Genomic DNA, 19,246 nt, shown 5'->3' with positions numbered 1-19,246 from the left:
CTCTCAGCTCGAAGAGTCTGGGGATGAATCAGCCACCAGACCAGATAAACAAGCTGGCCTGTCACTGTCGCTGTTTTCTGCAACTAGAAGGGAACACCCAGGACCTGGAATTCTGAAGCACCCAAGCCAGGCACCTTTGTACCCGCTCCTCATTGCTCAGGTCCCACCCTCCCCGGCTTTCCCCGCCCCGAGCCCCAGCCCAGGTGGAGTCAGCTGCCAAGGCGGCATATCTTCCCAGCCCTCCCTCAGTGCTCGGCCCAGAGTGGAGGCCAAAAGAGGGCTTTGTGCCCGGCCCGATGAGGACGCTACTGACCATCCTGGCTGTGGGATCCCTGGTCGGTGAGTACCCACTGCCCTGTGGTCCCCGCCCACCGCAGGAGCCAGCGATCAGGATCATGGCCCTACATTCCGCCCAGCCCAGGACAGCCAGTTTCAGTTTCTTCTCTGCTAGGGCTGAGCTGGGTGCTGAGTGTCCCCGGAGAGGTGCATGTGGCTCAGGTTACTGGGGAGAATAAGGGCCCTCAGACCCTGAGTTCTTCCAGAGACTCAACTGACCCTCAAGACTCAGGGATGCAGCCAACTGTCGGAACTGGGGTGCTGGATCCCCCACCCCAGTGAGTGGAGAATTGGCTTGAGGGAGGACATTCTTTGACCCCTCAAATCGTTCTGATAGAAGTTATACCATTCAATCCCCTGCTTCTGTCTAGCACTGGCCTAACAAGGGGACACAGAGAAGGGACAGGTGGCTGAAGCTTGAGTCTGGCCATGGCCTCCCACCACACCTTGTGGGGGCCTCTTTGGGCACCTCTTGCTAGACATGAAAAAGCATTTTCTCCTATAGTGGCCAAGTCTGCCGCATTATTAGATCTTAAAATAGGACTAAAAAACAGGACTAAAAGACATAGTTTTCAAATCAAATTAGATGGATGTTTTGATGATCGTTATGGAGAACTTTCAGACAAACACGTGAGATCCTAGATTGCGTCTGCCCCGAGAAGTTTAATGAAATTCAGGGAACTTTCTCTGGAAGTGACAGCATAGTCTTGACTGCAGAGGGGAAGATGGCCCCTTCTAGTTCAAGTGCAGGATGGGCCCATGAAGGGCCAAGGCTTCCCAGTCCCCTTGCCAATGACCCTGGCCAGTGCTGACTGGATCTACAGTGTTTCCACGTGCTGCTGGGCCCCTCCAGTCTGTCATCCCCCTGGCATCCCACTGGGCCCAACGCACTGGACCTGTGATGAGCTAGGAAGACATGGTGCATCCCCAAGAGACCCCAAGACATGTTCCTTTAGATCTTCGTCCGTTCCGTTTGGGAGTCTTGGAGGCTCCTGGCCCTTTAAGATGGAGGACCCACTGGAAATAGTCCTTCAGAGACTGTTAATGTCACTTAAGGGACCCAGGTTCCCTCACCCCAGCTTTCTTAGGCTGATTCCAGAGCCTGTCGAATTGTTTTTGTTTGTTTTCCCTCAGCTTCCCAACTGGGAATTGTTTTTCCATGGAATTGTGAAAACGTTCTTCTATAAGGTCTGCCAGTCCATCAGTCTCAACAACACGTGTCTTCCCAGGGTTTTACAACGTAGACTTTCACCCAGGAAGTGCAGAAATGACGCAGACTGAGGAATAGATGCTGGGTCTGGGGAGGCAAAGAAACGAGCGGGGTGGGAAGAAAGGGGAGAACTCGTTAGCCCTTCACACCTCCTAAAAGAGGGAGGCCAGCCAAGATCCACCACCTCATTTCAGGAAGCCAACTTCAGTTCGTCCTGAAAAGTGGTGCCAGCCTCCACCCGGTCTGGGCCAGCACCTCCTGAGCATGTTCCAGCCTCAGCCACTAGCCTCCCCACAATCCGCATAGCCCACCAGGGTACTAACTCCAATCAGCGACCTTCCCACTGCAGACCCTAACCCCCCACTAGGGAAGCCTAAGCCTACCTCCAGACAGACCCTGGCCTTCCCTCAAATCCCAGTCTCAATTTCGCCTTTGACCCTAGCATCTCGCCAGAAGCCACTATTCAGTTCTAACCTCAAGTGGACTCCCTCCCTCTCCTCAAGACCCAGCCCTGAATCCAGGACCCTTTCCTCGATAACAGCTCTCAATTCTGCCCAGAATCCGAACAAGATGTCGGCCACACCTTAGGGCTCAGTGGCACAGCTATTACATTGTCTAGAGGCAGTAAGACTGACCCGCTCCCTGCCCCGCCCCCCACCCCATCCCCTAAACCCCATTCCAGGTCTCCAGGAATTCTGGAACACAAAGATTTCTGCCACTGCTAGGCCTGACCAACCCAGATTAGAGAAATGTGTGGCCTTAGCTTTAGCCAGTGGATACACAGCAGAGTCAGTCGGGCTGTCCTAAAATTCCTCCCCATCCCTATAGGAGGTTCCCAAGTTCATGGACTTCTCTCACAGAAGTACTGTGTGTGGACTTGGAGTAGGGGAATACATAACCGTCTGCTTCCTTATACCTTGGGCACATCCAGGTACGTACATACATACATACACATCAAAGACACATACACACACAAGGCCTTAAGGCCTCGACTCAACTGGATCTGCACCTGTTTATTTCCCGCCTGGCCCACCAGCCCTTCCAAGCACACTCAGAGCCAGCTGCCAGCCCTTGCCACCATTTTGCCGCACCCTCTTCCTTTCCATAGACCAATCTTGGAGGGCCGAGAGAAGAGTCCTATAAGTCAAGCCCTCTCTGAGCCTTGGTTTTTCTCATCCATAAAATGGGGATAATAGAAATGACTGCCTCATCAGGTCATCTTGGGGATTTAATAAAGTAAGAGGCTTAACCCTGTGCCCAGCGTTTAATGTGCATGTCACAAAGGTCAGCTGCTGCTACTGTCATTGTTGTTCATTTTTAGGCAAGTCGAATTATTCCTGTTTTAGAGACGAAGAAATTGAAGTTCTGATTGCTTAAACAGAAAGGTCACCCTGCCTACATGTGGCCTCAGTCAGCATCCCTTCTCACTGCGAAGTCCATATGACCACACATGGAGCCTTTGCCTTCCCAACAAGGCACATTGTGGGTGGGCAGGGGTCAGTTCAGCCAACAGAGAGGCAGGAATTCACATCTTCTCCATCCTTGATAACTTGACTCTGGACAAGTTAATTCTTAGACATCTTAGTTGACTATCTCTGAAACATGGGTGAGGATACCAACTTTGAATGGTGTTAAGAAGTGAATGAGAGACAAAAACAAGTGTTGGCAAGGATGTGGAATTACCGGACCACTCGAACATTGCCGGTGGGAATGCAAGATGGTGCGGCCACCTCGGAAAACAGCTGGTGGTTCTTCGAAAACTTAAACACAGAACTAACACATGACCCAGCTATTCCATTCCTAGCTATACACCCAAGAGAACGGAAAACGTATGTCTACTTGAAAATTTGTACTCAAATGTTTACAGCAGCATTATTCACAATAACCACGATGTGGAAACAACACAAATGTCCATCAACTGATGAATGGATAAACAAAATGTGGTATATCCATATGATGGAATATTATTCAGCCATAAAAAATAAGTGCCGATTCATGCTGCAATATGGATGAACCTCGATGACATTACACTAAGTGAAAGAAGCCAAACACAAAAACCACATATTATGTAACTCTATTTGTATGAAAAGTCCAAATAGGCAAATCCATAGAGAAAAAGCAAATTAGTGGTGGCCTAAGGCTGGGAGAGAGAAAGAATAGTAAGTGACTGCTGATGGATGCAGGGCTTCTTTTGGGAGTGATGGAACGTTCTGGAATTAGATAGTGGCAATGGTTGCATAACTTTGTGAATATACTAAGAAACCACTGACTTGTACCCTTGAAAATAGTGAATTTTATGGAATGTGAATTATAGCTCAATGAAAAAGAAACTAAGTGAAGGTGAACAGTGATGGTCAGTGAGCGCAGCCTCTGGCGAGTGGGTGCTAGTCCTCGCTCCCCCTCTTTGGGAAGTTTGTTAGAAGGCTGGGGTATGGAGCCCACAAACTCATCTGCTTACCCTGGTCCCACTTCCTGCAGCTCACATTGCTGAGGACACCTCGGATCTTCTTCAGCACGTGAAATTCCAGTCCAGCAACTTCGAAAACATCCTGACTTGGGACAGCGGACCGGAGAGCACCCCAGACACAGTCTACAGTGTCGAGTATAAGACGTAGGCTTCCCTCCCAATACGACCTCTTCTGACCTGCTCTGAAACCAATCTCTCCAAGAAAATCTCCCCTTCGATGTGTCCCCATGCCCCTCACCGGGACTGGTGTTACACAGCAAACCCCGCCCCCCAATATACCTCTGCTACTTTATGTTTCTTCTGCAGAGAGAGAATAAAATAATGGTTAAAAGTATGGGCTTTAGAACCAAACTGCCCAGGCTCAAATGCTAGCTCTCACTTATATAACCTTGGACGATTGGGTAACCACACCAAGCCTCAGTTTCCCCATCCATAAAGTAAAGATAACGATAGTTATCTTCATCACAGGGTTCTTAGGTGTATTAAATAAGATAGTCAGTGGCACTAGTACCTGGCAGCAAATTGTTTTATTCTCATTGGTGAGATTGGGTCAACAAATGGTCGTGCCCATTGTCTCCGGCCCATGCTACCATTCTCACGCAGGGAGGAGGGCTGGCATGGGCTCAAGAGTCTGCAAACCTGGGTTTCATTCCTGGTCCTGTCACGTTATCCTGTGGTAGGTCACTTCCTCTCTCTGAGCCTCAGTTCTCTCATCTGTAAAGTGGGATACCAGTGCCTGCCTCAAAGGACGAGGGTGACAATGAGCCCAGAATGTGGACTCGAACTGGCTGGATTCAAATCCTGGCTCCCCAGAGGCATTTTTACTCCTAAGCCTCAGCTTCCTTATTTGAAAAGGAGGGAGAATAACATATGAACCTCACGGGATCAATGTGAGGACTAACAGATCATCCACATAAAAGGCCTGGGACACAGAAAGTGCTAAGTAAATATTCGATATTGTTATCATTATTAATAAACCACAGGCCTGATGCCAGGCCTGCTCATTGAAGGTGTGCTCCGGCCCCTCCCTTGCCTACAGGTACGGAGAGGTCGAGTGGCTGGTGAAGACAGGCTGCCAGCGGATCACCCGGAAATCTTGCAACCTGACCATGGAGACCAGCAACCTCACAGAACAATACTATGCTAGGGTCACCGCCATCAGCACGGGAGGCCGGTCAGCTACCAAGATGACCGACCGGTTCAGCTCACTGCAACACAGTGAGTAGGCGAGCCCCTCTTATTATGGGGAGGTGAGGAGACTGGCCCAGAAGGACTCTGCCTCAGGGGGCTGAGCGGGGAGCTGTTGGGATTGTGGCTTTTAGGGAAGGCATCCCTACTGGAGAACATCCCCAGTGTGGTTGTTCATCTTTCTTCATCTCCATCCCGACCAACCCAGATCGGACCACCTTCATCTTCTCTTGACCACAACCAGGGCCTCTGCACTTGTCCCCCCACCTCTCCTTTTTAATCTTTTCCAATCCTAGTCTGGTGTCAGATTCAACATCACCTCCTAAGTGAGCATCCTCACTCCCAGCCTTCAACCTGATTTCACTAGGTTACCACCTGTTGACATCCTGTCACGGTAAACTGTTCATTGTCTTCATAGCTCATATCCCAATCTGCAATTATTGTGTTTGCTTCTTGTATACCATCAGCCTCCCCCACTGACACAAGAGCTCGGTGAGGGCGTGTGTGAGCGTGGAATCCACTGTATTCCCAGCCCTTAGCATAGTGCCTGGCACATAGGAGATGCTCAATGCATAATGAATGAATGAATGAATGATATGCATTGCCAAACTCCCCACACAAGTTAAGCAGGTGATGATGTTCACTAACTGACTTAACAGCCACGTGGTTTCTTAAGAAAATAAAAAATTAAATTAAACAATTTATTTTTTTCTTGTTTTGTTCAATTAATATGTTTATTGTAGAAATTTTGGAAAATATAGAAAAACCCAAAATAATAATAAAAGTAGCCCAAAATAATTAGAACACTTAAATATAACTACAGTTACTAGAAACTGTATATGCTCTTGTAATTTCATTGTTTATTTTTCATATAATGGTATCATGAACATTTGCTCATGCCCATTAAATATTTTTCTGCAACATGATATTTCATGGCTAAAGATGATCCATTCTATAGAGGTACTCTAATTTACTTCCCTAATTCACCTTTGAAGACATTTAACTCAGCTTTTCAATTTTATAAACAATTCTAAAGTGAACATTCTTCTAGCTCAGATGTTTTTAATATTGGAAGTCAATGGACTCTTGAGGGTTTTTATAAATTCGCTTCAGGGGGTGTAGGGTTCATGAACCCCTGAAACTGAGGGCAAGACTTTTATATAAGTACATTTTGGAGGAGAAAAGAGTTATAGCATTCATCCAGTTCCCAAAGGGGTCTGGAAAACAGTAAAGGTCATTTGGTTATTTAGAAAGTTCCTTCTGGAGAAAGGTTAAACTATTAGTTCTGGCCATTGCCCCAAACATTATTTAAGATAGGTCGTTGAACCGTCATCAGTCCCCAAAGCTATCATTGCCAATAGACTAGGGGGATGGGTGCTTCAGGCAGACTCAGGGTGGGGATGGGTGGACTGGGATGTGTGGGGGCCGGGCCAAGGGCATGATCAACCTAGGGGACCAAGACCCTTCTCCCTGGGCTCTTCCTACTCACCCTTGGTCACTCCTTGGCTGGCCTTAAACCCAAACACTGGTTGATTGCAGAACTTCTCTCTTCTTGTCTGTTTGTTTAGCTGATGCTTTCAGAAGTATAACTGGGGTGGGGGGTGGGAGGAGTAGGAAAACAGTCATTTCCTATGGTCCAGGGCAGCCTCGGATACTACTGGCTGATTCCGATCTTTTCTTATCTTTTTTCTCTCTTCCTTTTTCCAGCTACTATCAAACCACCTGATGTGACCTGTATCCCCAAGGTGAGATCCATCCAGATGATTGTCCATCCCACCTCCACGCCCTTCTACACAGGGGATGGCCACCAGCAGACCCTGGAGGATATCTTCCAAGATCTATTCTACCGCTTGGACCTCTACGTCAACCATACCTACCAAATGGTAAATAGGTGGAACCATCATGGGAAGATAAAGTCGAGAAGACGGGCTGAGGATATGCTGTAGAGGTCTAGAATGGAGGATGAAGGAATCATTATTTCAATAGTCAAGGAGAGTAATTTAAGAATATCAAGCAAGGAGAGTCCTTATCACAATTACTTTTTGGCAAATATTTGGGGGTTTACTGAATATTTTGTTATTAATTTATAATTTAATTCAGTTTGAGATCAGGGAAATACTCTTGTATGATTTCAGTCATTATATATTAATGGAGATTTGTTCTATGGCTCAGTATATGGCCTATCTTGCTGAATGTTACATGTGCACTTGAAAAGAACATGTATCTTGAAGTTGTTTGGTGGAGTTTATCAATTAGATAAAGGTGGCTAAGGGTAATAGTTAGATCTTTTATGTCTTTTCTGATTTGGTGGAAGTCTATTGTTCTTTTAGTTGCTGATAGTGTTACAATCTCCAGCTGTGACTGTGGATTTGTCCATTTTTCCCCTTTAATTCTGTGCATATTTGAAACTCTATTATGAGGCACATACACGTTCATGACTGCTATAGCCTCCTGATAAATGGGTGGTAATGGTGGTGGTGATGGTAGTGGTGGTGGCCGTGGTAATCCTGGTGGTGATGGTGGTGACGGTGATGGTAGTCACGGTGGTGGCGGATTTGATGGTGTTAAATGGTGGCAGTGGTGTTAACAGCAGCTAGTATTTATTGAGTGCTTATTGTGTGGCCGACATCGTTCTAAGTAAAAGTAAATGGAGTTTGGTGACTGCCTAGATTTGGGGATAAAGCAGAAGGCAGGGGAATGGGAGTAGAGCACAGCAGACTGACCCGCCAGTTTCCGGTTTGGGGAGCTGGCGGAACCATTTAATTAAATGCAGTAACCCGGGCAGAGGTGTGAGCAGCCTTGCTTGGACTCCGTATGGAGACTGGTGTGTAAGAGGAGTCTCTGTGGGTTCTCTGTCAAATTCAGCACCTTGGAGGGAAGCAGAGAGAATACGAGTTTATTGGCCTGACCCCTGACACCGAGTTCCTTGGAACCATCATAATTTTTGTTCCCACCTGGTCCAAAGAGAGTGCCCCCTACATGTGCCGAGTGAGGACACTGCCAGGTAAGTTTGGCTGAAGCCAGAGGGTGGGGGCACTCTTGAATTCAAGTCTTGACTGTGTGCTTTCCTCCTTATAACCAAGGTGAGGCTTGGCAGTGCTCTGAAAAACTACGGAAGGGTTATTACTGTATTATTAAAGTCAATCTTTGTTTACCCATAAATGCGTTAGCTGATGGGCTATTACAGCATATGTTTGATCTTCAGCCTCCAGCCTACATCCGGATTTCCTCTCTCCGGCAAGCTTAGTATGTACCCTGCTAAATCAATTTCACGTCAATATTAACCTAGGTGAGATATACAGGGAAATAATTCGCAATGGGAGAGCAGAGAAGATAAAAAGGTCCCTCAATATCTTCCAAAGTCAAATAATAATAACAGTGATGTCGTCTAGCATTTCTGCAACGCTAATCAGGGACCAGGCACTATTAAGCTCAATCCTCATGAGCAATCTATGAGGCAGGTTCTATTATCATCTTCATTTTACAAGTGAGGAAACAGGTTCAGAGTGTTTAAGTAACTTACCCGAGGTCACACCAGGGGTGAGCCATAGAACTAGGCCTAACTCTAGAGACCACGTTCTCACCATTGTGCTACTGTAGAAATAGTTTTAAGCCATCGGCTCAGTGGGGTGGTGTCCCGTGCTCCCTTCCTCTGGCACATCGACACTCAACTCTCATCATAAGCATTGTGACATTTTTATTAGTGTTTATTTTCATCGACATAAATGTTGTAATGCTCAGAGTGGCAAGTTTGGAGGATGAAAGTAATAGCAGTGGGTTGGATGGGTTTGGAAAACCAGTCTCCACCTTGGTCATCTTGTTTAGATTAATGATGTCAGTAGGTGATTTCTGTTCTAATGACCAGAGGTGAGGTGGCTGCAAAGCTGAGCCCTAGGATATAACTGCAGGTTGGTAGAACCATCATCAGGTAGGTTCTGGTCCTCAGTTTTGTTCAGAAACCCAACTCATCAGCGGCCCCAAAGTCCGCAGGAGACTGAGTTCTTCACCAGAGTCCCAGTGCATTTATTTTCGGGGGACGATATGCCTGGCGGAACAGCCAGCACTGGCCACTTACACGGGGCATGGCCTTCCTAGAGACAGGGCCGCTCCACTGGGAGACCAGAATGGAATTTGGCAAGAGGAGAACTAGAATAAGGGAACCAATGTTACAGGCACTAAGCTGGGAGCATAGAGACGATTCGTGACCCGCTCCCCTGGACCGAACTAGACAAACCTCACCCGTGGCCCAGCCCTGCCTGGCCCTGCTTCTTGACAACATGCAGACCACCCACCCTTATCCTTCGCTGGCTTGTCCCTACATGATCTAGCTCATGATATAATGCCATGGTATTCTAAGACCGGAGCTGCTTTTATATAAATCACACTTTTTGTTGGCTCTTTCCTGCTGACATATAGAAGGCACCCTATCCTCAAAAAGAAAGTATATTAATAACAATTCCTACTATTTTTTAAGTACTCACTCTATTGCCGAGCACTGTGTTAAATGCTTTACCCATATCATCCCACTTAATCTTTGTGACAGTCCTGCAAGTTAGGTAGCATCATCCCCATTTTACAGAGGAGTAACTCTGGCTCATAGAGGTTAAGCAAATTGCCGGTGACCACACAGCTGGTAAGTGACCCTAGTTCGGTTCATCTGATCCTGAAGCCTAAGCTCTAACCACTGCTTTGCATACAGCTAATCCCCTCTACTGCACATTTAATCCTCTTACTTTTATTGTAGAGTGATATATCCTGTGCTTGACTCCATATTCTGGGGTCTGTCAGAATCTCCATTTTATCTCCCTCTCAGTCTATCTGGGAAGGTCACAGAGTAACATCCCAGTATCTTAATGCTGGGAAGGGCTCTAGGGGTCATCTTACCCCATACCCACCTTTAACAGGTAAAGCAATGGAGGCATCTTTGTGTAGTGGCTATGAGGATCAGCTTTCGAGTGATATGTGTCAGTCCTGGCTTCTCCGCTGAATAGCTGTGTGACCTTGGTCAAGGCACTTAACCTTTCTGAGAACCAGCTTTATTATCTATAAGAAGGGAGCATCCCTGGCACTCTGCTCTAACACAGGTAGAGCACCGCCACCCAGTTGTAAGAATAATCACCGGTGACTGGTATTAATAAGTGAGAGGGTCGTGCAGCAGAGAGAAGGAGCTCAGCATAGCATGGCTGAGCCCGATCTCTAACGCCCCACACTCCAGTGTTATTTCTAGTGTTTCTTCCTGCCTCCCCTCCGGTGAAATGGCATATGGGAATGTTCCACGTTCCTATCCTATCCTGGTACAAGGAGCAGTGGTTTTCCATTAGGCATGTCACGTAGAGACATTCAGGTGGTGTCTTCTCCCTAGAGCAGTGCCAAGAGTGTCATGTGACAGGGGACAAGGTATCGTTGAAGTGAGAAGTTGACCAAGAGAGGCTTGAGTAACAGGCCTTGGGGAAGAGAGAGGAGTGGGCTAGAAGCAGAGGCTCCAGCGATTCGCAGCCTTCACAGCGATTGCCAAGGTCATTGGCAGCTGAGGATCAGCTCCCCAAGCTGAAGCCACACGAGACCCAGGAATAAGAGAGTACCAATTTTAATCAAAAAAAATTCCAACTACCTCTTCCTTACCAAACCCTTCACAGGTCTCACATGGGCTGGTGACAGGAAATGTGTTGTGCCAAGAACTGGCTGTGCCCATCCCAAAGATGCAGCACCGTAGGGAGAAGGCTTGGTACTAAGCCCTCAATAGTCCCTCTCTTTCTCTTTTAGGAAGGGTGTTGCCCCCGCCCAGCTCCCCTACTGAGCGAGCTCTTCCTTGACACCCAGCCTTTTACCCCGATAGGGAAGTGGGGAGGACAGAACTCCATTGTTGTCACTTCATGCCCCCTGCCAGGGTGTCAGGGCTGTCCTCAGACCCAGGCAGGAGGGACCCAGTTTAGAAGGCCCCACTCTGGCCCTACTCTTGCCATGGCCCTCCCCACAGGATGAAGAGTCCTTTGGTCCAAGTGGACAAGTCCCCCTGGAGCCTGTGACCTCCCTTCTAGACCACATTCTGAGTACCTATGACCCCAAAATTCCCTGTAGAGATGCCCTGAGCCTGTGTCCGGTTGAGGCAGATCTCTTCCTTGTGTCCTTCCCACCGAGGAGAGACACTCTTGATGTGCAGACCTTTGGCCTAAAGGGTGGCCAATAGGTAGCTATTTGTTGAGGGGGCATGGATGAGCTTGGCCATGTGGGCTAGGGCATCCATATTCATGTGTGTGAGGCCCCTGGCAGCAGGGGGTAAAGCTGGTTGGGCTAGAGGCCTATGGCAGTCTCCCCAGCACCTCCACATTTCATCATAGTCCCCCCAAAGAGTCCAAGAATTCAAAATTCAAATCTGGCCCTCCAGGTTGCTATGGAAAGGACATTTGTCAAGGCAGGAGCATAGAACCCATTTTACTTAACAGCGTGACAACATAATTTACAAATGCTGAACATGTAGAAATGGGGTGGGTGGCCCTCTTTCTGTGCTCTTGCCCCAGCCCTGCAAATATTCAGGGTAGGAGAGTGTCCCCAAGCCTCGCCCTGAGAGGGCAGGGGAGGAAAAGCCCTGAGTTTACAGCATCCAAACGGAATGGGCCCAGCCCAGAGGCCAGCCTCACCCAACTTGCTCTGGCCTCTTTGCTCATACAGACCGGACGTGGACCTACTCCTTCTCGGGCGCCTTCCTGTTCTCCATGGGCTTCCTAGTAGCAGGGCTCTGCTACCTGTGCTACAGATATGTCACCAAGCCACCTCCGCCTCCCAACTCCCTGGTAAGCAGCCACACGTGGTCAGGAGGGGGAGGTCTGGGGAGGGCCCCAAAGCAGCAGAGGATACAGGTCCAAGGCTCTCCCTGAAATGCAGAGATCAACATACAATGCAGAAAATTAGGGCCTCATTTCTCCCCACCAACCTAAAGCCAACAAAGACATGACCCATCAGGGATTATGGAAGAGGCGCAGGCAGGTGATCAGGAAGAGTGGGCTTAGAGTAGAACACTCGCGAGGCTTGAAAGCTTCCACATCCAGACAGGTAACACAGAATCCAAGAAAGCAGGCCGCTCCAGGGGCCCAAGAGGGGCAGGCACTGTGGGGACCCCGGAGCTCACGCTCTGTCTAAAGGTCAGCCAGGTACTGTCCTCTGGCAATGCAGGCCCAGTGTGCCAGATCTTCACATTTTTTTTAAGAGAAGTCGGAATTTCAGTTTATAATGTGACATCTCCCAATGTTCAACTGTCGGCAACTAAGTTTTTAAATGTAAAGCCCTATGTTAACCCCACGAGTCACATCGCAGCCCCAATTTGGCCACCAGCACTGTGTCTGCTAAAGTTCCTAAGTGGCTCTCGCCCATCTGACGGGCTCGCCCATATGACATTTAGCTCAATGTCATAGCCCAGTTGAGCCATTTCCTGTAAAACTCTCCCAGCGTCCCCTTCCCCCCATCCTTTCTCCCCTTGCCCTCTCTAGCAGGCTCTTAGGGACCCATGAGTGAGGAGCATTGTGGGCCACCACCTCCAGAGCAGACCCCAAGGTGACCCCAAATCTGGTTCTCCTAGAGAAACCAAGCCGAAATCTCTCTCCCTGAGATAACCCATGTGTTAGGAGCGGCCTTCAACTCCAAGTTGGCAGCCTGCTCTTTCATGAAAGCCCCAGCGTTCAGAGGAATCTCTGAGAGGCAAAGAGACTGTGTGGCATATGCATCTTGATAAAGCCCCTGATGGCTTAGCCCATCCTTTCTGCCTCCGCCTGGAGGACCTCACCCACCCACGGCACCCTCGGGGAACTGAGAACGGGTCCCTAACAGTTGGCCATTGTTGTCCCTGCACAGAACATCCAGCATGTACTGACCTTCCAGCCTCTGCAGTTCATCCAGGAGCACATCCTGATCCCCGCCTTAGACCTCAGCAGCCCCAGCAGCCTGGCACAGCCTGTCCAGTACTCCCAGGTCATGGTCTCTGGGCCCAGGGAACCCCGAGGAGCCCCATCGCGACACAGCCTGTCTGAGATCACCTACATCGGGCAGCCAGACATCTCCATCCTCCAGCTCCCTGGAATGCCATCTCACCAGACACTCTCTCCAATATCCTATGCTCCTCAGGCTACCCCTGAGGTCACGCCCCCATCCTACACACCTCAAGTCACCCCCGAAGCTAAACCCCCATCCTACACTCCACAGGCCTCCTGCAAGGTCCAGCCTCCTTCCTACAACCCTCAAGCCTCTCTGGACAGCTGGCCTCTTTCCTATGGGATATGCATGGAAGGCTCTGGCAAAGACTCCCCACCTGTGACACGCTCTAGTCCCAAACACCACAGGCTTAAAGATCAGCTCCAGGAAGAAGCACCAGCTGGAAGCTGCATCGCATGTGACCTTTCTCTTCAGGGAGTGGCCTCCTTGGCTATGGAGGAGCTCCAAGAAGCAAAATATTTCCACCAGCATCTGGTGGTTGAAACAGAGAGAGGACCTGACACTAATGTACCACCCACAGGGGAGCCAGGAACACCAAGATACCTAAAAGGCCAGTTGCCTCTCCTCTCCTCTGTCCAGATTGAGGGCCAACCAGTGTCCCTCCCTCTACACACTCCTCCCCTCCCATGTTCCCCTACAGACCAGATTTCAAGTCCCTGGGGTCTGCTGGAGTCTCTCGTGTGTCCCAAGGACGAGGGTCCAGTGTCTGAGACTGAGGTCGAGAGCCCGTCCCCTCGAGCCTCAGACCAGGAGCAGCCCACAGAACTGGACTCTCTCTTCAGAGGCCTGGCCCTGACCGTGCAGTGGGAGTCGTGAGCAGAGAAAGGGGCTGGCCTTGGGCTTCCTCCCTGTCCCCACCCCGACCTCACATCCTCGGCTATGACTCCCAACCCAACCATGCTGCGCACACAGCCCAGCCTCTGGTGGGTGCCTTGGAGAGAAGCAGAGGAAGGAGGATGCTGGGCCCCTGCCGTGGCTGAGCTCCTGTTGGAGCAAAAAGGCCGCATGAGAACTCCAGCCAGGGGAGTCACGTGTGTGCATCACGTGCAGATGTGCATGTGCAGACGAGTGTGTGCACACAGAGTTCTGCAGGGTAGGACGGGCCAGTCAGAGTCCAGCGAGTTAATGCGCGGAGACTCGCTCCTAATACACCAGACACGAAGGTCTCCAGGAGCCTACCTCTCCTCAGCCCACTCTTGGCTAGTTTCCTAATCACTGAACTGAGAGTGAGGTCTCCGCCTCCCCCTGTGGTTCCCCAAGTGAGAAAAGAAACCTGGAGAAGGATGCCTCATAGCAGGCTGGGCAGAACCAGAACAGCCTGCACTTCTGCCAAGGCCAGAGGCAGCACGATGGCAAGACTCCAGGGAGGGGTGCGGCCTGGGGCTCATTCCCAGCCAGCACTACTGCCTGAAGTTGCACCATTTCGACTTCATTCCTCTGCTGAAGGCTGTACCCTAAGTGAAGTGCAGGTCTACCAGGAAGGGAGACACACACACACACCTTTACTGTGGGCAGGAGTTTCAGATCTTAGAAGGGTTTGAAAGGAACATGGGGCCATGGGGCCCCCGAAGGAGACACAACCAACACACAGTACATACTTCATAACTTTGGAAACCCAGCCTTGTGATTAGCCCATCTGGGTTCACATTCCAGCCTCGCCACCAACCAGCCGTATGATTTCAAGCAAATGAAACACTGCTCAAAACCTCAGTTTTCTCATCTGCAAAGGGAGGTCAGAACACCTACCTCTCAGACTGGTGGTGAGGATGAAATGACATCATGTCTGTAAAGCGTTTCATAGCGCCTGGCACGTGAGCGGTGCCCAATAAATGGTAGCTCTTTCCTGTTGTGATTTTTTTTTGTTTTAATAGGACAGCACAGGGAGGGTGACCCACTGTCCCAGTTCAGGCTGGCTTCAGACAGGGCATCTTCTCATGGGTTCAGGTTATCTTGATTTCCACAGAATTGCTCCAGGCCGAGCCAGAGGAGCTGCACTGTCTGGTGGAGGGAGCAAGGAAAAGGATGTGGCCCCTTTTCCCTGAGGTTACAGGTGGAAGCTGTTTTGGGGGCGGCGGTGGCATTTTCAGAGGACCTTCTTCGCATGGAGCCCCAAGGCCTGCCCGCTCCCACCTGAGGAAAGGGCCCTCTGTGTGTCAGAGTGCTGGCCCATCCTTGGTATCATTCACATCTCCGATGACCCCTACAATGAGGAAACCGAGGCCCAGAGAGGAGAAGGACTCACCCACGGGCCCCCAGGGAGGCCATGACACAGTCGGAGCTCAATTTTTTGTCCTCATCAAGAGAAGAAACTTTCCGCACCGGTTTGGATTCTGGAGGATGAGACATAAGGAGGGGAGGTCCCCTGTGGGGACCTTGAAGGGCAAGCACCCCAGTCACCCTCCTGTCCCAAAGCCCTGTCTGAGCATTTCTGAGAAACAGGACCAAAGTCCAGTTGCCTCAATGTGACCCTTTAGTGTATAGTGTCCTCCTTCCTCTGAACCCAGATAGGTCTCCTCCTCCCCTCCCTGTGACACAGTACCAGGTGGTGCTCTTATCTGTGTGTAATTAATATTTAACATCTCTTCAGGGCTGCTGGTTTAGACCCAATATCTCTATAACAGAGAGGTGGGCCGCCCCGCACAAGCACTCCAGGCCCATGCTCCTCTTGGCAGCCACTAAAATGACACGAATGCTCCCCTCCCCGATTCCCCATTGCAAACAAGTCCGCTCCCTGTCACTTGGCCAAAGCTTAACAACTGGGCTGCTCTCACCAGGTAAGTGGAATAGAGTGATACAGAGAGGTCTTCTTATTATTATCATTACAAACCCTAAACATCTCTTGTGACTCACAAAGCTCTCTAAGATCCTTATAGTGACAGATGTCCCAGCTACTCCATGACTCTTGGAGTCTGAATGCCTGAGGAGAGAAATGAGTGGCTCTGAGTCCTGTGACCCTCTTCAGGCTGGCCCTGTCCCACGAAGCGGCAGGCGGCAGGCAGCAGGCCGAGGACCCCTCAGTTCTCTGGTGTCTCAAGCAGCCCAGGCCTGCAGTTACAGCTGGAACCCGCTAGAGGGCACAGTGTCCCGGCCAGGGGAGCTGGGCTGGGACCTTGGCATTCCTGAGTGACCCAGGCCCTGATTCCATTACCAGGAATCTCCTCAGTCCGATTCCATCCAGCTGAGAGAAAACTGAGTCTCCAAGGTGTCACCTGGCAAAGCCAAGCCGGGAGTGAAGGAACAGCAGCCATCCTCGGAGAGAAGGAGAAACTGCACCACGTGGTCAGGCAGCTTCCATGTTATCACTCACCCTCTGGCTAACCTTCTGGGTAGGCTGTCTCACTGATATTTGCAAAGGAGGAAATGTGGCTCAGGGAGATGGCTTGCACAAGTCGGTTTCCTAAACTTGCCTCATCACAAGAATCCCCTGGGGAGCTTACTTAAAATACAACTTCCCCAGCCTCCCCTGATCCCAGCCCTGGGAAATGTGGATTTTTAGTAAGTACCTTTGGTGATTCATTTCAGGCAAATTGAGTGAACAGCGTCCTTACAACAACAGTTTCCTTATCCGTGGCCTCAAATCATTTCCCTAGAGTCACCCCCATTAAGCCATACCCCGGATGAGAGTAGGGGAGCTGCAAGGCTACTTGGGTCATACTTCAACCTGAGATGCCTGCAGACCCCCGGCCTCTCAAGCCCCAGCCCCTAGGAATATAGAGGGAGTGCCTGAGTTTCCACCTGGAGAATAGGAGCTGACGGGACTGGAGCTATTCCAGGGTACCAGGGGGCCGGAACACTCTGCGCCCCTCCCAGGTCTGAGTATCAGCCTGGACAAAGAGGCTATGGCTTGTCCCCTGTTGCTATCCATACTCTGCCTTCCAGAAAATGGGACAGACAAAAACAACAAACTGAAGCAGGAATAAACAGAGAGATACGGATAGGCCTCCTGCCTTACCTGCTGGTCGCTGATGCTGGCGGGATGCAGCTCTGACACCCTGGCCGCCTGCTCAGCCCCCAGGTTGTTTGAGCCCATTTTCCCTTCCCAGTCTAAGGAGGAAGGGGCCTAAGGAAGATACATTTTGACTTGTAAGTGTGAGAAGAACAGTAACTGGAATTAACTATAGTGCTGGAGTGACAGAGGGAGGGAAGGGAGCCTGAAGTAGGAGAGAAAGGAGGTAGTGGGGAGAAAGCATTGAGCCAGACAGTCCTCCGCTTGGCCACCAGGGCGAGCCATCAGCCAAAGACAGTTTGGTTGCTGTCTGAAAGAAATGGCGTGGAGGTTCAGGGTGGTTGGTAGGTGAAATGGGGTTCAAAGGACTTCCCTAAATGTTCATAATAAGTTCAGGAAAGGGAATTAAAGGGACAAGAAGAGAAGGAAAGGGAGAGAGATGGAGACATTTGGAGTATGAGCTATGCGTCAGGTTATGGGTGGGGCTCTCATCTGGCAAATGTCCATGGGGTGCCAGGCACCGCGCTGCGGGCTTCGCATTTCCTAGTTGAATCTTTTCAATCAGACTGCAAGGCAGGCATCATTGGCCCCACTGTACAGATAATAAAACCGGGACGTTTAAGTGACTTGCCCAAGGTCATACAGCTGTAAGTGGTGGCTCCTCCAACAGGCTGCGTCTGGGGAAAGGGGGTCACAGGACCAGTCTAAATGTCTGCCTCCTGCTGGATTGGAAGCCCACGCCCCTCTCTGCTGTATGTACACACTCGCCCCGCACAGTGAATGTATAAATGTGGGTTTCATTTATAAGGCCTTAGGTTGGCTCAGTACAGGATGAGAGATAGCTGCCCAGTGTTCTCTCCCAAAATATGCGCTTAAATTGCAGCCAGGGAGTAAGGGAGAACGCTTAGAAAGGGGTTTTCAAAAAAGGCAGGAGACTCGGATTTTGGCTGAAGAGTTCATTTGTCTGTTCTCTCTCTCTGTCCAGTAAGTAGTCCCAAGGGACTAGGAAAAGTGACAGGTACAGTGTTGCTGGCCCCTCAGGCCCCAGGAGGAGGTCAGGGAGGGAAGCTGTGTTCTCTGCACTGGAGCTGGCACGGCCTTCCCCAAACCTGCTCACCCCGCAAGGCCCGGCTCAGGTATACCTTCCTGATCATCCCCTGTTGTGACTGCCTGTCTCCCCATCTAGATCCCTTCTCATCTCTTCATTTCTGCATCCTCAGTGCCCACCAGGCCTGGCAAAGGGCAGGTGTGAACAATGTGAGGGAGAAAGAATTCAGATAGGGGAGAGAGTGTAGCAAAGGTTGGGAAGAAGGGTCCTGCAGTGTCCCTCTAAATCTGAGAAATTTGGACGGCGAAGAAGAGGTGGCTTCCCCACTCCCCTCCTGCCTGTGCTACACCCCCATACACACATGACCGTGGCCAGGCAGGGCTGGCTCAGTAGCTGCTGGGGGTAGTAGAGAGAGAAAAGCCACATACTTCCATTTTAGCCAGACTCATTTTTAGGTCACATGCCTTCATGAAGTCTGGGTGCCCAGTCTCACTATCTCCATTTTTTAGAAGGGGAATCAGATAAGAGAAGCTGGGTGTCTTTTCCCAGGCACCAGTCAGTGGGGGGAGAATTCAGATCAGAACTCCCAGCATCTGGGGAAACCACCTTATCTGCCTTCCATGCAACCCAGGCTGAGCTGTGGCCATCTTTCCACTTTCATGAGAGGCTAGAGTTGGGCAGAAGGGACCCAGCCGAGGGGAGGAGCAGTCCGAGGGAGGCCTGGGCGGGGAGGGGGGGCGGCTCCACCTGTTGCTGCCTCCTCAGCAATGCTGGACCAAGGGAACAGTCCCTCCCTCCAAGGGAACTGCCCCCCCACACACACACACAGTCCTCACCCATTGTCATCACACTATCTCAGCACTGCTATATTTAAGGCCCGTGCAGGCTCCAAGATCACATTCTTCTCCCTGTCCCCGCTGAGCCCACGGCAAGAAGACACCAAGGATCTTCTCACTCTCCGGATCTTCTCCCCAGAGACGCCTAAGTGGGCACAGCTGCTTCTGTGAGTCGCCTCCAAAGATGGGGGGAGGGACACCTCCAGGAAGTGGGACCCTCATTTTCCACGGG

General features: G+C 50.3%; 2 protein-coding genes and 2 long non-coding RNA genes across 4 annotated transcripts in view; 3 read left to right on the top strand and 1 right to left on the bottom strand.

Annotated features, from left to right (window-relative positions):
* The first annotated feature begins 168 nt into the window (after window positions 1-168).
* On the top strand, window positions 169-14,840 carry IL22RA1 (interleukin 22 receptor subunit alpha 1). The gene is made up of 7 exons (XM_039854263.1): window positions 169-339; window positions 4,025-4,157; window positions 5,053-5,231; window positions 6,909-7,084; window positions 8,067-8,205; window positions 11,871-11,992; window positions 13,047-14,840. The coding sequence occupies exons 1-7, from the start codon at window positions 297-299 to the stop codon at window positions 13,998-14,000; spliced, it is 1,746 nt and encodes a 581-aa protein (XP_039710197.1). The 5' UTR covers window positions 169-296; the 3' UTR covers window positions 14,001-14,840.
* Window positions 7,873-15,869, bottom strand: LOC120596041 (uncharacterized). Its single transcript, XR_005651070.1, has 3 exons — window positions 15,427-15,869; window positions 14,783-14,904; window positions 7,873-8,069 (listed from the first exon to the last, which is right to left on the bottom strand). It is a non-coding gene; the product is annotated as an uncharacterized LOC120596041 (long non-coding RNA).
* Window positions 15,870-15,921: 52 nt separating this feature from the next.
* LOC120596042 (uncharacterized) lies at window positions 15,922-19,169 on the top strand. Its single transcript, XR_005651071.1, has 4 exons — window positions 15,922-15,958; window positions 16,336-16,510; window positions 18,120-18,266; window positions 19,054-19,169. It is a non-coding gene; the product is annotated as an uncharacterized LOC120596042 (long non-coding RNA).
* Window positions 19,170-19,198: 29 nt separating this feature from the next.
* The window catches only part of MYOM3 (myomesin 3), a 47,367-nt gene continuing 47,319 nt past the window's right edge, over window positions 19,199-19,246 (top strand). Inside the window, exon 1 of the mRNA XM_039854823.1 lies at window positions 19,199-19,223. Within this exon, the coding sequence (XP_039710757.1) occupies window positions 19,199-19,223 (25 nt within the window). The remainder of the gene's footprint in view (window positions 19,224-19,246) is intronic.

The sequence above is a fragment of the Pteropus medius genome, unplaced genomic scaffold (assembly GCF_902729225.1).
Source record: "Pteropus medius unplaced genomic scaffold, Ma_sr-lr_union100, whole genome shotgun sequence".
Taxonomy (NCBI): Eukaryota; Metazoa; Chordata; class Mammalia; order Chiroptera; family Pteropodidae; genus Pteropus; species Pteropus medius.
This window is presented reverse-complemented; position numbering and strand designations above follow the sequence as displayed.

Bases quoted from the DNA above. Each gene is read 5' to 3' on its own strand.
- IL22RA1 (XM_039854263.1), top strand. From the start codon at position 297: ATGAGGACGCTACTGACCATCCTGGCTGTGGGATCCCTGGTCG. The intron at 340-4,024 runs GTGAGTACCCAC...CACTTCCTGCAG, and splicing joins GGCTGTGGGATCCCTGGTCG to CTCACATTGCTGAGGACACC. The intron at 5,232-6,908 runs GTGAGTAGGCGA...TCCTTTTTCCAG, and splicing joins GTTCAGCTCACTGCAACACA to CTACTATCAAACCACCTGAT.